Genomic DNA, 17812 nt, shown 5'->3' on the forward strand with positions numbered 1-17812 from the left:
ACAGAGCTTGAGAGGACCTGAAGAGCAGAATGGGAGTAAAACATGTTTATGTTTTGGGTTCTAATGGGGGTACGACAGTAGAACTAAGCTGATGGGGCATTTTAAGTTATATTCTTCAAGAATCAGTGGCTATATATCTTGATTTTATTCATCAAATGTATTCAAGCTTTAAAAGGGGAAAGCACATAAAGTGTAGGAAAATCTAGGTGAGGATAACCTCCTTTCTAGGAAGAGGCAGTGGCCACTAGTCCAGTGTTTCCCATTTACATTTACATTTAAGTCATTTAGCAGACGCTCTTATCCAGAGCGACTTACAAATTGGTGCATTCACCTTATGACATCCAACTCCATTCCTCCAGTGCCCCCAAGTAACAGAATATATTTCTGTTGTAGTAGACCTCATTCAACTTGTCAACTAATCATAAAGCCCTTTTAATGAGTTGAATCAGGTGATGGTTTTTTTGGGGGGGGGGGGCTACAACAAAAATGTGTGCTGCTGGTGGTTCTGGAGGACTGGAGTTGAGAAAGTTAGGCTACCATATTTTCTGTGAACCCGAGGGGCTAAAATGATCTCCTGTGTCATGACAAGCCCTTTCCTCTAGGAAAAGACTCATAAGCAGATGTTTATGTCCTGTAAGAATGTAATGATATTGCTGTTTTATTGCAGAGACCTATATATTCTACCCAGCAGGAAAGGCATTAGCCAAGTAGCTACTGTTTTGTTGCTATGCCAATGCTTGTGAAATGTCTACCTCTTTACCAAACTGGTCTTTAGAGAGAGTGTGTGGGAGGGACAGAGCTAGTATAACAGAAAGACCAAGGCATTATCACATTTCATATGTGTGTTTAGTAGTTGTTTGTCGGGATTTGCAAAGGCCCAAGTACAGTAACACTAACTATCCTCATCTAATTCCTATTTAATCATGTGTGGGTTTTAATGTAGCTGAAGGATAGTGCTATATCCTCTGTTGTGGTTGGTTGCCAGGCTCCAATGACACAGGGACAATACAGGTCTGGAGAACTCTACAGTCAGATGCACAGGAAGCTACTGGGTATAACGTATGGCTTCCACCGCCATCACTCCTCTCCTCTCATCCCTCTATAGTCTATACTATATCCTCCTACATCATTCCACTCTCCTCCCAATCCTCCCATTTTATCTGTCTTCCTCGCTATTGCTGCCATCACTCCCTCCTCTTCTCATGTCGGAATTCTCCCCCTCCTTCCATCACTCCATTCCATCCATAGCCCTATCACTCCATTCCATCCATAGCCCTCCTCCTTCCATCACTCCATTCCATCCATAGCCCTCCTCCTTCCATCCCTCCATTCCATCCATAGCCCTATCACTCCATTCCATCCATAGCCCTCCTCCTTCCATCCCTCCATTCCATCCATAGCCCTCCTCCTCCCATCACTCCATTCCATCCATAGCCCTATCACTCCATTCCATCCATAGCCCTCCTCCTTCCATCCCTCCTTCCATCCATAGCCCTCCATTCCATCCATAGCCCTCCTCCTTCCATCACTCCATTCCATCCATAGCCCTCCTCCTCCCATCATCTCCATTCCATCCATAGCCCTCCTCCTTCCATCACTCCATTCCATCCATATCCCTCCTCCTTCCATTCCATCCATCCATAGCCCTCCTCCTTCCATCACTCCATTCCATCCATATCCCTCCTCCTTCCATCACTCCATTCCATCCATATCCCTCCTCCTTCCATCCCTCCATTCCATCCATAGCCCTCCTCCTTCCATCACTCCATTCCATCCATAGCCCTCCTCCTCCCATCCCTCCATTCCATCCATAGCCCTCCTCCTCCCATCACTCCATTCCATCCATAGCCCTCCTCCTCCCATCACTCCATTCCATCCATAGCCTTCCCATCACTCCATTCCATCCATAGCCCTCCTCCTTCCATCACTCCATTCCATCCATAGCCCTCCTCCTCCCATCACTCCATTCCATCCATAGCCCTCCTCCTCCCATCACTCCATTCCATCCATAGCCCTCCTCCTCCCATCACTCCATTCCATCCATAGCCCTCCTCCTTCCATCACTCCATTCCATCCATAGCCCTCCTCCTTCCATCACTCCATTCCATCCATAGCCCTCCTCCTTCCATCCCTCCATTCCATCCATAGCCCTCCTCCTTCCATCCCTCCATTCCATCCATAGCCCTCCTCCTTCCATCCCTCCATTCCATCCATAGCCCTCCTCCTTCCATTCCATCCATAGCCCTCCTCCTTCCATCCCTCCATTCCATCCATAGCCCTCCTCCTTCCATCCCTCCATTCCATCCATAGCCCTCCTCCTTCCATCCCTCCATTCCATCCATAGCCCTCCTCCTTCCATCCCTCCATTCCATCCATAACCCTCCTCCCTTCCATCCTCCATTCCATCCATAACCCTCCTTCCATCCCTCCATTCCATCCATAGCCCTCCTCCTTCCATTCCATCCATAGCCCTCCTCCTTCCATCCCTCCATTCCATCCATAGCCCTCCTCCTTCCATTCCATCCATAGCCCTCCTTCCATCCCTCCATTCCATCCATAGCCTCCTCCTTCCATTCCTTCCATCCCTCCATTCCATCCATAGCCCTCCTCCTTCCATCCCTCCATTCCATCCATAGCCCTCCTCCTCCCATCACTCCATTCCATCCATAGCCCTCCTCCCATCACTCCATTCCATCCATAGCCCTCCTCCTTCCATCACTCCATTCCATCCATAGCCCTCCTCCTTCCATCACTCCATTCCATCCATAGCCCTCCTCCTCCCCAATCGCTCCTTTTACCAGTCACCTGCTTTCTTTTCTCTATTCCATCCATCACGTTCCTCCTGTCCTTTCTCTATTCCCCCTCTTCCACACCTCCGTTTCTCATCTCCATCAGAGGGGAAACAAAACAACGGTCTCCCAGGACAGTGTGCCCAAGCGCTTATTTCCTACATCTGGATATCTCAAACCAGCCCAACTGTGATGCTGTTGACACACTCATTCTGAGTGCACCTGCACGCGCCGTGTGCCAATGTGCTTTAAATACCCAGTGTGACATGACCTTCATATTTCATGTCAGTCACACAACTAAGAGACCCCTTTTGCTACAAACATACAAACGTTCACACAACATCCTCTCAACGTTACCTTAGCTTATGGGCATGGCTGGGGTAGGTTGGAGCTGTCCTGGCGACCTGGTAAAAGTAACACCTGCGATGAGTGTAATTGGTCTTTGAGCGGTATGAGGATTCTATGTTTGTCTGTCGCAGTGCCACTGCTAACGTTAGTGTTTTTGGCCTCAAAGGTTAATGTGTGTGTGTGTGTGTGTTTATCACAAAAGGAGCTGCCCAGGGATTTAGCACCAGCCTGTCTCTAAGGATTTACAGCCTGTTAGAGGTAGTTAGTGGAATTCAATAGGGGTCGACCACAAAGAGGGTATAGGCTACTGTAGCAAACCGATACAGTGAGAAAGAGGTGGTTATACTACACGTGAAAGTCAACACATTTATTATTACAGCATGTTTATTACCCTTTACTAAGTCAGTGGACTGAGAACACCTTGATTCCTGGGAGATATGGGGAGAGTTGTGGCTGATAGCTTTGGAGAACCATATTATTTAGAGAAGTTTCTAGAGAACTAGATAAAAGGAGAATCATTTCTACTATTTTAGTGTTTTGCTCTTGTATTTCCTAGAAGACAGAAATCCTAAAAGTGAGGGAGCCTTTTGGTTTATGTCTGAGTTCTCTGTCATCTTCCTCTTTCAACTGACTGATAACCCTCCATATTGTGTTATGTGTGTGTGCTTGTGCATGTTTGTATTGTGTGTCGTCCCTGCACAATGTCTCGTGAGCTAGCAGGATTTGGAGAAGAGTTGTGTTTAAAAGCATTATCACATTGGAAGCTACGGCCCCCCAGTGCTACGGACCAATCCGTCTCATTGCCAAGTCCAAACTATTGCTGAGGGAGTCTGTGTTTATACAGCATAACTGGCAGACTGGAAGCCGGGCCGTCCAACTACAGAGATGTTTAAAGATGACGCTTATTTGACCAGCTCTATGGATTAATATACTGTATATACCATTAGGTGTAAATGTTTGCAAAGGACATACATTCATAGGAATGTTGTGTTGGATACAGGAGCATCTGGGGTTGTGTATTGAGAAGTAAGGAATGTGTGCTTGCGTTGGGGTCCGGTGGAAAAGGAACATACCGAAGAGGATCGTTGTAGACATGTAGTTCATCACGTGATCTTCATTCATAATGGCCAGTAATTTCTTCATTTAAGATGGCCAATAAGGCATCATTTCATAAACACATCCGCAGTCCACACATTTCCCAAATGTATAACGTGAATACTCCCTTTAGCTCTGTTGTGGCACCTGACTCTGACAGCAACTCACTGCTTACAGGCAGTGCTCCCACTTCCCCTCTCTGAGTGTACTTCCCCTTTAAGACCCAGCATCTGTTAGGAAGCCCCTGCACTCAGCTCCTCTCTGCCTCACCACAAGGGCTTTCTGAGGGGCAGCAGGACAGTTCTCTGTAGCGTTGGCTAGATTCACCACAGGGAGTGTGTGTAGTGTGGCAAGTGATTTAGAGAGTGTGGAAGGTCACAGAGGAGAAAGGGTGTTATTTGGGATCTACAGGTTGTTGATATAAGCAATACCTGTCTGTGGCATACACCTGTTCTCTAATCAAACGATGATACGGCGTTTCTCCTTCACAGGGAACCGACGACTGAATCTCTTGTCCTACAAAGGTGAGCCTTGTTTTCAACACCATTTTCTTCTAATGTACATATGAATCAAGACATATGAATCACATGAGCATTTAGGGTTCTTCAACCTCTGAGGAGTTGGAGCTCAGTTAGAAGTAGACTTGACTAAACCTTAATTATAATTATCAAATGACTATAAAATGAAAATGTACATTTTCCATTTTTACTGTAAAATGGTCAAAAGTAAATGAGTATTTTGTTATAGGAGGATTTTCTAATAGGAGAAACACAGTTACATCCGGCTATAACCCAGTGTTTTGTAATCCTGGTCCTGTTTTAGCACTACACACCTGATTCAAATGATCAACTCATCATCGAGCTTTGATGATTTTAATCAGGTGTGTTATTGCTAAGGCAAACACTAAAATGTGCACTCCTTTGGATCCACAGGACCAGGATTAAGAAACACTCCTCTCTAACCTACCATTTTATTCAGGGCTGGGCAACTCCAGTCCTCAGGGCTTGGAGTAGTGTCACACTTTATCCACATCCCTAGTAAACACAGCTGATTTAAACTAATTGAATTCTAAACTGAAGATCATGATTAGTTGATTATTGGAGTCAGGTGTGTTAGATGGGGCTGGGGCAAAAGTGTGACACCTATCAGGCCCCCGAGGACTGGAGTTGCCCATCCCTGATCTAAATTAACACTCCATTTTGAAAGAATGGAAGCCATTCATTTAACCCTTTTGTATAGGGTTGACAAGGGAGTACACGTTATGCTTTAGTCCATTAACCCACTGTCTCTTACAAGGACATCTGTTACCACGCTACTGTCAAACTGCATGGAGTCTGTTCTAAAGCAGTTTTTTACTTGATCCTCTAAGCAAAGGAGTCAAAAGGTTGGCTTTGTACAAATCAAATTGTATTGGTCACATACACATGCAGATGTTATTGTGAGTGTAGTGAAATGCTTCTACATCCGACAGTGTAGCAGTATCTAACAGCTAATATCTAACAATTCCACAACAAAACCTAATACACACAATCTAGTAAAGTAAAGGGATGAGAATATGTACGTATAAAATATATGGATGAGCAGTGACAGAGAGGCTAAGATGCAATAGATAGTAAAGAATAGATAGTGAAGGATACCGTTTCTACATATGAGATGAGTAATGCGAGATATGTAAACATTCTTAAAGGGGCGTTATTAAAGTGACTAGTAGTAATGATCATAGTATATGCCATTAAGCAGATGCTTTTATCCAAAGCGACTTGGAGTCATGCGTGTTCCCAGGTGGTCCCGGGAATCAACATATATTCTGGCATGTTGGTTTATTACCTTTAGGCACATTACATACAGCACATCATTAAGAACAGCTTCAACTCGTAAAGTAGGGCTGCAGATGTAGGATCTTAATCTGAGCCAATTTTCTACAGCAGGAGGATATTCCTGCAGCAACAGGAAATGTGAATTATGTGGACAATAATTGTAGAGGTTAGTACGTTTTTTGTTAGTATTTTATTTGGGTCCATGTTAGCTACAGCCAAAGCTGCAGCTCCTCTTCCTGGGGTTCAACACAAAACATAAAATATGACATAATACAGAACACCAACAGACAATTACAGCTGAAGGACAGAACTACATCAAATGACAATACATAGCATTAATAGACAGGTACAGAACTACATCAAATGACAATACATAGCATTAATAGACAGGTACAGAACTACATCAAATGACAATACATAGCATTAATAGACAGGTACAGAGCTACATCAAATGACAATACATAGCATTAATAGACAGGTACAGAACTACATCAAATGACAATACATAGCATTAATAGACAGGTACAGAGCTACATCAAATGACAATACATAGCATTAATAGACAGGTACAGAACTACATCAAATGACAATACATAGCATTAATAGACAGGTACAGAACTACATCAAATGACAATACATAGCATTAATAGACAGGTACAGAGCTACATTTTAAAAACAAGAATACACACTCATATTATTATGCCTTAGCAATTCATAAACACACCATAGTGGCTACACTGCAGTCATCCATTTTGTTACAGTTGCTTAACGTTACAATTGCAGCTCCTGATCTCTCAGAACCAGTTGTTCTGTAAACACTGGCGAGAATCTCACAACATTAGAAACCACCCGTGCACAATATGATTCATAGATGCTACTGAATGCAAGTGCAACGAAAAAAACAACAATGGAAAAGCAACGGTTCTTCAACCACTGTTTTCACCATAGCAACGGGCCATTCAGCTCATAAATGAGCTACAAATGAAGTTGTCTCCCTGCTAAGGCTTCAACCACTGTTTTCACCATAGCAGCCGGGCCATTCAGCTCATAAATGAGCTACAAATGAAGTTGTCTCCATGCTAAGGCTTCAACCACTGTTTTCACCATAGCAGCCAGGCCATTCAGCTCATAAATGAGCTACAAATGAAGTTGTCTCCCTGCTAAGGCTTCAACCACTGTTTTCACCATAGCAGCCGGGCCATTCAGCTCATAAATGAGCTATAAATGAAGTTGTCTCCCCACTAAGGCTTCAACCACTGTTTTCACCATAGCAGCCGGGCCATTCAGCTCATAAATGAGCTATAAATGAAGTTGTCTCCATGCTAAGGCTTCAACCACTGTTTTCACCATAGCAGCCGGGCCATTCAGCTCATAAATGAGCTATAAATGAAGTTGTCTCCATGCTAAGGCTTCAACCACTGTTTTCACCATAGCAGCCGGGCCATTCAGCTCATAAATGAGCTATAAATGAAGTTGTCTCCCTGCTAAGGCTTCAACCACTGTTTTCACAATAGCAGCCGGGCCATTCAGCTCATAAATGAGGTACAAATGAAGTTGTCTCCCCACTAAGGCTTCAACCACTGTTTTCACCATAACAACGGGGCCATTCAACTCATAAATGAGCTATAAATGAAGTTGTCTCCCTGCTAAAGCTTCAACCACTATAAATGAAGTTGTCTCCCTGCTAAAGCTTCAACCACTGTTTTCACCATAGCAGCCGGGCCATTCAGCTCATAAATGAGGTACAAATGAAGTTGTCTCCCCACTAAGGCTTCAACCACTGTTTTCACCATAGCAGCCGGGCCATTCAGCTCATAAATGAGCTATAAATGAAGTTGTCTCCCCACTAAGGCTTCAACCACTGTTTTCACCATAGCAGCCGGGCCATTCAGCTCATAAATGAGCTACAAATGAAATTGTCTCCCCGCTAAGGCTTCAATTTAATCCTTCAGCAATCGTGGTGGAGTTTTCTGAGGCTAACGTTTGAATTTAGTCCTTCACTTTAGCTGCATACGTGGTATTTTTAGAGAGCCATCTGTTCAAATCAAGTCTGGCATTTTAAAGTGGAAATTACATACTTTAGAAGCCTTTTAAAACCTTGAATACACTACAGGTTTGCAAGAAAATTCTCAGCTACAAATGCGTGATCAAATTAAAATCCTACATTTGTACATGAGGGTGTTACTGTATGTGAGACAATGTATCTCACATAGAAATGTGTCTAGGCTTTTTCCAGTGTGGTGTCACTTTCTACAACCCTGCATTAGTTGTGCTTGTCTAGATACTGGACCCTCAGCCAGCTGGGTCCAGAAATGACAGAAGCCTAAAGAAGGTGTTTGATAACTAATCACAGAGTCTGACCTGATGGGGTCTGTTCAGTACACTCTTGGAAAAAAGGGTTCCAAAAGGGTTCTTTGGTTGTCCTCATAGGAAAACCCTTTTTGGTTCCAGGGAGAACCCTTTTTGGTTCCATGTAGAACCCTCTGTGGAAAGGGTCTTACCTGGAACTCAAAGGGGTTCTACCTGGAAGCAAAAGGGTTCTTCAAAGGGTTTGCCTATGAGGACAGTCCAATAACCCTTTTAGGTTCTAGACAGTACATTTCTTTCTAAGAGTGAAGTGTGCAAGCTTACGAAACAAATACATTTAGAAAGATTATATGCAATTGCTTGTCATATAGAATATATCCATTATATTTCTATCAAAACATTCAGATAGAAATGTATAGCATATACAGTAATATTGGGCTTTCATTTTGTCAACTCCCCCCAGTTGTTGTCCTTCTCTCTTCCTGCCTATTCAGACCAAATGCTTGATATTACATTTCCTTTGGGATCAATCTACGTGAACCGCAGCAGTCTGCAGGAAGAAAACAAAGACACTCGTCTTTTAAACATTCCTCTCTCTTACGCTGGGGCAATGGAGAGGAAACGGCAATCCTGCGGCCATGATGACTGTTGTAATTGTGTTTAAAGAGATAACATCTGGGAGACACGTGATGCCGCGGAGCTGAGCAGACGTTGACAAACCAAGCTCTTCAAAGTTATTCTATTTTTACCTAAATAACAACGTTGAAACAATATTCTAACATCGGCTGATAAATTGTCAAGTACTTACCTTCCCAAAGAGCCATGGACCTCCGACCGAGAGGCAAGAAGGACGACCAAAACGTTGTTGATTCCCAAGATAACGATAACGCTACAGCTAGCAAGATTAGCATTAGCCCTCATAACTCAGACGACAGTTCCAGACTGTTGCTCTCAGCAGCCTCTTGCGAGCCTGCCGACATGCTGGCTACTCTCCTCCGGGAAATTCAGGATGGTAACAGAGGTCTTTCTCTGAAAATCGATATGAAATCGTCTGAACTCCATTCTTCCATTGACGACCTGAAATCCTCCATGAATGATCTCCTTTTGAGAACGACTGAGGCAGAGCTGCGCATTAGCACAGTTGAAGATACCATCGCTAGACATGACCAGGTCTTGACACAACTGCAAAAGGACAATGCCTACCTCAAAAACAAAGTAGATCAGATGGAGAACCAGAGTAGACGTAGTAATATCCGTGTGGTGGGATTGAAAGAGGACAGCGAGGGCCGTGACCCAGTCCGTTTCTTCACTCAATGGATCCCGGAGGTCCTAGACATAACCAACTTCACCAAGCCGCTGGAAATCGAACGCGCCCACAGAACATCAGCGCCGAAACCCCGGCCAGATGAGCCCCCACGAGCCGTCCTGATCAGGTTCCTCCGTTTCCAAGACAGAGAGAAGATACTGCAACTCGCAAGAGCCAAAGGGGACATCGCCATCGATGGGAAGAGGGTCAGCCTTTTCCCGGATATGAGCGCGGACCTCGCCAGACGCCGCAAGCAGTTCAGACCTGCCGCCAAAGCACTGAAGGAGAAGAACATTACCGGCTACCTCATCCACCCTGTGCGGATGAAAGTTCAGTACAAAGGCCGAAGCCATCTCTTCAACACACCGGGAGAAGTGCACACTTTTCTCAAAGAACTGAGCAACGTCTGAGTCTGAGCCAGGACGGTCTCTCTGGGGGATAAAATGCAGTTTGTTTGTTTTCTCTTATCCGGATTGAACTGCTGGTATCTCCCGGTCACTCTAATTGATTTGTACATTTTCAACTAACCGTATCTTCCCGGGGTGAGTTCTATTACATTTACAGGAGAGTATATTTTGGTTTAGTCCATATCTACTGGGCGAAGCAACAAGTGGGTTTATGCCCACTGCTTTCCCCCTCATTTATGTTAATCTTTCGTAAAGAGACTCAAGCAGCCCTTACCGTGGGCAGTAAATATTCAGCCATAAATATCTATTCACAATGTTTGTAATTCAATTTAGAGAGCTCGCAGGTTTTAGTTTACGCCAAGGTTTAGCTAGTAAGAGCAAGATGGAAAGCGAGCAGCAACGTATCTCTACAAGTGTATTCATGTTTGATTGTTGGGACTGTTGTTCTAGTCTGACAATCGGGGTGGGTGGGATTTTTATTATTATTTTTTTCTTCCTTTTTTCTATGTTTATTGTTTCCTTCCTAAAGAGACACACAAGTCACTTTTGTGCTCAAACCAAAGTTGAAACATTTCCTAATTATCTGCATATGATAGATTTCTATTCAGTTACACATTTGAAACCCAACCTATGCTTAATCCACTAAAATATGTCACATTCAACGTAAAAGGTCTTAACAGCCCGATTAAAAGGAAAAGAGTCTATACATACCTTAAGAAATTAAAGGCTGACATTGTGTTTTTACAAGAAACACATCTTACAGCCAGTGAACACAAGAAATTGAAGAGGGAATGGGTAGGACAAGTTTTTGCATCCTCTTTTAACTCCAAAGCAAGAGGAACTGCAATTTTGATAAGTAGACACATCCCCTTCTGCGTCAACAACACCATCTCTGATCTCTCTGGCAGGTTTGTTTTGGTGCAGGGGCATATGTTTTCAGAGTCTTGGACCCTATTGAATATTTATGCTCCTAACTACGATGACCATATGTTTATTCAGAATGTCTTCCTTCAGGTTGCTCAAGCACCACCAGGATGGCTACTGGTTGGAGGAGATTTTAATTTTTGCTTAGATACAGTTCTTGATAGGTCTTCTGATAAACCCTCACTTCTTACCAAAGCCGGCAAGCTCACCATGTCATTCATGAAAGATCTCAATTTACTAGACATCTGGAGACAGTTGCACCCACAGGATAGGGACTACTCTTTTTATTCACACCCACACAAGACACACACACGCATAGATAACTTTTTACTTTCGACACAACTGTTTCATAGAGTGTTAGATGTCGAGTATCTCCCCAGATTGCTTAGTGACCATTCTCCTCTGGTATTATCAATCTCCATTCCTACCAAGGTAAATGGAGCATATAGATGGAGACTAAATTCTACACTTCTAAAGCAACCTGAATTTTGTGCATTCATCAAAGAGCAGATCAATATTTTTACTTTGACAAACAAACCCTCTGCTCCTGACAGCTTCATTCTTTGGGACACATTGAAGGCCTACCTGAGGGGACAGATGATTTCCTATACTAAAGGGCTGAAGAAAAAACACTGTGCGGAAATGAGTGCTCTTGAATCTGAAATCTCCGAGCTAGAGAAAACCTACCAAAGAGGTCCGACTAAAGATCTATACAGGCTTTTGGTAAATAAAAAACTTAAATATAATATTCTGAACACATATCAAGCTGAGAGGGCCATCACTAAATCAAAACAGCGTTATTATGAGCTTGGAGAGAAAGCTCACAAAGTATTGGCATGGCAACTGAAAGCAGTGGAAAGTAAGAGGACAATTAATGCCATAGAAACTCTCACTAAAGAGATATCTTTCGACCCTACTAAAATTAATAATACTTTTAAGAAATACTATGAAGACCTCTACACTTCCCAATCAAGCGATGATCTATCAGAGATAGACTCCTTTCTCTCCACTCTCAACCTCCCATGCCTGTCAGGGGAAGACAGCGAGCGCCTGAGTGAACACTTCTCAGTCCCTGAATTGTTGGAGGCCATTAAATCCTTACCTTCTAATAAATCTCCTGGGGAGGATGGCTTCCCTCCAGAGTTCTATAAAGAATTTAGGGAGCTGTTGGTCCCCTACCTTATGGAGGTACTTAAAAAATCCAGAGAAGACAACTGCTTTCCAGAGTCCTTCTCTCAAGCAGTGATTACTGTAATCCACAAGAAAGGGAAAAACCCGCTAAAGTGCGCCTCCTATAGACCAATCTCTCTCCTTAACACAGATTGTGAACTGGTCACCAAAATGCTATCTAAGAGACTGGAGTCATGTCTTCCCCTGTTGGTCAACCCAGAGCTTCATAATTAATAGATTGTCCTCCAATAATCTCAGAAGGTTCTTTGATATAATTCACCTTGCTAACAAAAACAAAATACCTGGTGTCGCAGTCTCCCTCGACGCTGAAAAGGCCTTTGATAGGGTTGAATGGCCATACCTCTTTCGCGTCTTGGAAAAGTTCGGTTTAGGTACCGTGTTTGTAAATTTGATAAAATCACTCTACAAATCTCCTAAAGCTAGGATTGCTACCAATGGGATTACTTCCTCCTCTTTCCCTCTTTATAGGGGGAACAGACAAGGTTGCCCAATTAGCCCCCACCTCTTTGCCCTCGCCATCGAACCGTTGGCCGAGGCTATTAGAACGTGCCCTGACATACATGGCTTTGAGGTGGGCCCCCATACCCATAAATTATCACTCTTTGCGGATGACCTTATCTTATTCCTAACAAACCCAGAACACTCCCTCTCTCACTTGCAGATCCTACTACAGTGTTATAGTTCTTTCTCTGGATATAAGGTCAATCTTGATAAAAGCAAAATCTTACCGTTGTCTGTCTTTGACCATCATACCATCAAGCACAAGTTTCCTTTTAGATGGTCACCTATGGGCTTCACATATTTGGGCATAATGGTGGATGGTAATCTGAACAACCTCTATAAACTCAATCTGGCCAGTTTGTTGCAAAAGGTGGAGGTTGACCTTTGTAAATGGATGGACTTACCTCTCACTCTACTGGGTAGAATCAATATAATTAAAATGAATGTCCTTCCCAGGTTTCTATATCTGTTTCAATCTCTCCCTATCCCTGTTTCCGCAGCATTTTTTTCCTCTCTCGACAAGCTGACCAGACGGTTTATCTGGCACGGCAAAACCCCCAGGGTTGGCCTGGATAAACTGACCCTTGATTACAGTCAAGGGGGCTTAAACCTCCCCAATTTTATAATGTACTACTGGGCTGCACAGTCTAGGTTTCTGGCTCAGAGGTTTGACAATGGTCCCTCTCCCTCATGGTTGAACATTGAAAATCTTGAGGTAAATGATGACACTGGGGCAGATTTGTTTTACAAATGGGACAGAAAATCTATAAAAACCATCACAGACAACCCTTTAATCATACATTCTGTCCTGGCATGATGCAAACTGCATGAGCTGTTCGGACGAGGGGGATTCCTTTCCCCTAAAACCCCTTTATGGAACAATAGATTGATCCCTATGTTTTTCCAGAATAGTAACTTTAGACCATGGTCTGATAAGGGGATCACTCTTCTGGAACATTGTTACGAGGAGGGAGTTCTTATGTCTTTTGATCAGCTGAAACAGAAATACCACTTGCCTAACAGGGACTTCTTTAGCTACCTACAACTACGAAACTTTATTAGGGTGACTCTCAAGGGACAATGGAACCTACCTAAGATGTCACCTATTGAACAACTCTGCCATGCAGACCAACCACTGTTCAAGACCATTTCCCGTGTTTACAATGCTCTTATGTCAGGACTAACACTGCCTGGGCTAGATAAACCCTGACTTAGATGGGAGAGAGATCTGGGTATTGATCTTGATGAGGATCTATGGAGTGACCTATGCAGGGATGGTGTTACATCCGCATTGAACTCCAGATACAGACTGATCCAGTTTAATTTCCTCCATCAGCTCTATATCACCCCATCTAGACTGCACAGGTTCAACCCAGATATCTCCTCCCTATGTTTTAGATGTGGCTCAGATGAAGGAACATTCCTCCATTCCACTTGGCAGTGTTCAAAACTACACGGTTTCTGGCAGGGGGTATGCGATACCATATCTTCAATTCACGGGGTTGCATTCCCTTTAGACCCGGAGGTCTGTCTACTGGGTAACTTTACTAACACCAATCTTAGGCAAAGCCATACTATAAAGCTAACAGAAATATTGCTAGCGATTGCCAAGAAATGTATTGCCTTGAAATGGAAATTGGATTCCTCCCTGCCAGTTGCAATGTGGCTATCGGAAGTTAATAGTTGTATCCCTTTGGAGAAAATCACTTACTGCTTGAGGAATAAGTTAAAGACATTTTACAGAATTTGGCATTTTTTTATTGACTATATGGAGAATCTCCCCCACATCTCATTGATTGAATCTATATATAATCCTCACAATGTTTCACACGTAATGTATATTATGTAGCCTACGGCAGGTGATCCAATGTCTCGTTATTTATTTTTTTATTGTATGTTTGTTTACATAACTATAATTATAATTTATTTTTGTCACGTTCGTCTGTTACTGTCACTTTGTCCTATCGTTGTCTAATATCTTTTCACTTTTGTTTTGAATGTTCTTAATTGGAAAATGCAAAAATAAAATATTTTAAAAAAAAGAGAGATAACATCTACGTACATCTATCTACAAGTGGAGAGACAGACCACGAAGACACTGTGTTTTACCTAAATAGGCCATTTAACCAAAAAACTAGGGTTATTCAATTACAGACCCTCAAGCCCTGATGTACTGCTGGGAATCTGTTCTGCCTGATTTGTTGATCAATTAATACCATTGATAGTTGATGCTAGAGACAGAGGCTATTTCAGGGGTCCAAGCCTGTCTTCTTGACAAACTGGGTTTACAGCTTCATATGGTCTCTAGACCAGAGAGCAGTTTGCGTTTACATTTATATGTCGGTCATTTAGCCAACATTCTTATCCAGATCGACTAACTGGCAGTTTGTTTTTGAGCTCTGAATATATCATGCTCCATGACCTCTGGTCTCACTGTATTCTGTCTGTCTGTCTTCACCCAGGCTTCCTGCAGTTTAATGGGAGCTGTGGAAGTCTCCGTAGCAGTGGGGGCAAAGGTCTGGCACACTAAGGACAACTGTGGAGGAACACAACCACCGCAACCGCAGCCATGGATGACCTGGCCAATGACTCTGCTGTGCAGCCGCTGCTGTCGGAGGCACGTCTCATCTACGCCATCACCGTGCCCCTGTCCACCGCCATCATCCTGGCCAACCTGGTCATCATCCTGGGCATCTCCTGTAACCGTCAGCTCTACAACACCCCAAACTACTTCTTCCTGAGCCTGCTAGTGGCTGACCTGTGTACGGGCGTGGCCCTGCCGTTCATCCCCTGGATGGGACTCAACCGTCCACTGAGTTTTAGCTCCTGTCTCCTGGTTCATATTTTTCCTAATTTCTTGTTCCTGGCGTTCCTGTTTAACCTGGTGATAGTTCATTATGAGAGGTACATGTGCATCATGAGTCCGTTACATTATAGTAGCTTCTGGGTTCACCGCCACTTCCCGCTGGTGCTGCTCGCCGTGTGGGCGCCGCCACTGCTCTACGCCTCCCTGCCCGCCTTCGGCTGGAACAACCGGGCCGGCCCAGGGTGGAACGGCTGCTGCTCGTTTAACGACACGGGCGCGCCGGGTGCGCCGGTGAACTGTTCCACCGTGGTGGCAGCGGTAGCGGCACCGGTCGGCTCTGAGTGCTGCTCTTACAGACGGGTCTTCCCCAACGCCTTCATCTACCTCGAGGTGTACGGGCTGCTGGCGCCTGCCATCCTGTCCATCGCGGGCATGACGGGACGTGTGCTGTGGATCACCCGGGGCCAGATGAAGGATATCTGCCGGCTGCACCGCTCCGTGGCGACCAGGGGCGGCGGTCAGGCCTTAGAACGGGAGCAGCGGCTCAACCTCCGCTACACGCGGTGCGTGGCCGCCGTGTCGCTGACCTTCCTGGCCTGCTGGGTGCCCTACATCATCTACATACATGTCTGCGTGGCGTTTCTGCTCAGCAAGGAGACGCGCGGGAACTCCACCACACACATTGTGCTGTCGTGCACGGGGATCGGGAGCATGGCAGTGATGCCGCTGGTCCTGGGGCTGGCCAACAGGCAGTACACGGACCCGGTGAGGAAACTCCTCCATAAACTCCGAGACAGATGGAGGAGGAGACAGGACTCTGAGGATATGGCTCCCTGAGTAGCCAGGACAGGGCTGCTCTCACTTTGGGGATGGACGTGTGGGATTATAAATGGGGATTATAGCATATGGATGATGAAACATCCTCTCCTCCTGGATGAGGGCAGTGGCGCCCTGAGTCTGTGGACTCTAGCTGTAAGGGAGTAGCAGAAAGACCCCATTCGAGGTGCAGGACTGGTAGGGTTGCCCCACCTCTCCCATGTCTGTCAGTTTATAGTCACAGCATGTGTGACTCTTGCCATTGGGGCCGTTATGTTTAAAGCCATCAGTATACATGTGTACACTACTTGGGTAGTCATAATAAATTCAAAACAATCACTGTAGAAGTCACCAATCTTTCTATTTTTCAAGTTGATTGAATCCATTAGAGAGAAACATAATGTTGTGAATTATCAACAGAGACCTCTATGATGATGAACTGGTCTCATTTGGATATGAAAGAGCAGATGGGACGAATTAAGATGGATCTAATTGACTACTCCATCAATCACTACAGCATCTCATCTCCTCACTCTCTCTTTCTGGCTCGCTCTCTCTCTTTCTCTCTTTCTCTCTCGCTCCCTCCCTCCCTCCCTCCCTCCCTCCCTCCCTCTACCTATCTTTCTCTCTCTCTCACACACTTTCTCTCCCTCCATAGTCTTTATCTGGTGCTGGTATGTGCTCTGAACAGGGGAGGGAGGGGTGTGCTCTGTGCTCCTCCGCAGTCCAAAATAAATCTGGAACACAGGGGAGTGATTAGAACTCTGAGATTCTAACATTTAGATCACATTTGAAAACAGCCAGACAGGAACTGAAGTTCTTTAGGTCACACCATATCTGGGAAGATAATCATCTTTCCAAAATTGAAGTGAAAACAAGAATGGTTCTTTCATTGTCTGCCTATTTGTAAGTCTGTATCAGTGTGCTAAGAATCCTTGAAGCAAGACTGTTTTATCTACTGATTTCTAATAGCCCTCAAACAGGGTTGGTCATATTCACAGTTTAATGTGCAAAGTTTATAACGCTACTTTATTGCCTACTCGGCAAATCAAGTATACATTTTCTATGTCTTTGTTGAAAGTATAACTTGTGCATATGGGGAAAACAAGAGAACTTTAGTGTGACTATTCACACTAACTATTTGACGTGTAAACATCTTTTCAAATAGACTAGAGCGTGAGAGAGAGTCCGGGTAAGAGCCAGCCATGTGTAACTATAAAAGGTCTGAATTTTTACATGACTTTGAGAGAGACAGATTATTAACATGGGGTCAAAAAAAATGTTGTACAATACTGTGTGTGTGCGTGTATGTGTGTTGCATTTGTCTGAGTGTGTGTGCGAGAGAGGGAGGAGTGATGGAGTGAAATATGGTAAGAGACCGGGCAGTCTCCCAGACATCCTGCTATCCATCATATCCCTATCTCATCATCAGCTGGTGTTCCCAACAAGCCTCTCTCTCTTTTTTTCTTTGTCTCTCTGTGTCTCTGTCTCTCTGTGTGTGTGTG

General features: G+C 44.3%; 1 protein-coding gene across 1 annotated transcript; it reads left to right on the top strand.

Annotated features, from left to right (window-relative positions):
- The first annotated feature begins 4515 nt into the window (after positions 1 to 4515).
- LOC127927492 (G-protein coupled bile acid receptor 1-like) lies at positions 4516 to 16644 on the top strand. Its single transcript, XM_052513967.1, has 2 exons — positions 4516 to 4756; positions 15148 to 16644. The coding sequence occupies exon 2, from the start codon at positions 15255 to 15257 to the stop codon at positions 16326 to 16328; it is 1074 nt and encodes a 357-aa protein (XP_052369927.1). The 5' UTR covers positions 4516 to 4756; positions 15148 to 15254; the 3' UTR covers positions 16329 to 16644.
- Positions 16645 to 17812: the final 1168 nt, after the last annotated feature.

This window comes from Oncorhynchus keta, unplaced genomic scaffold (assembly GCF_023373465.1).
Source record: "Oncorhynchus keta strain PuntledgeMale-10-30-2019 unplaced genomic scaffold, Oket_V2 Un_scaffold_14384_pilon_pilon, whole genome shotgun sequence".
Lineage (NCBI taxonomy): Eukaryota > Metazoa > Chordata > Actinopteri > Salmoniformes > Salmonidae > Oncorhynchus > Oncorhynchus keta.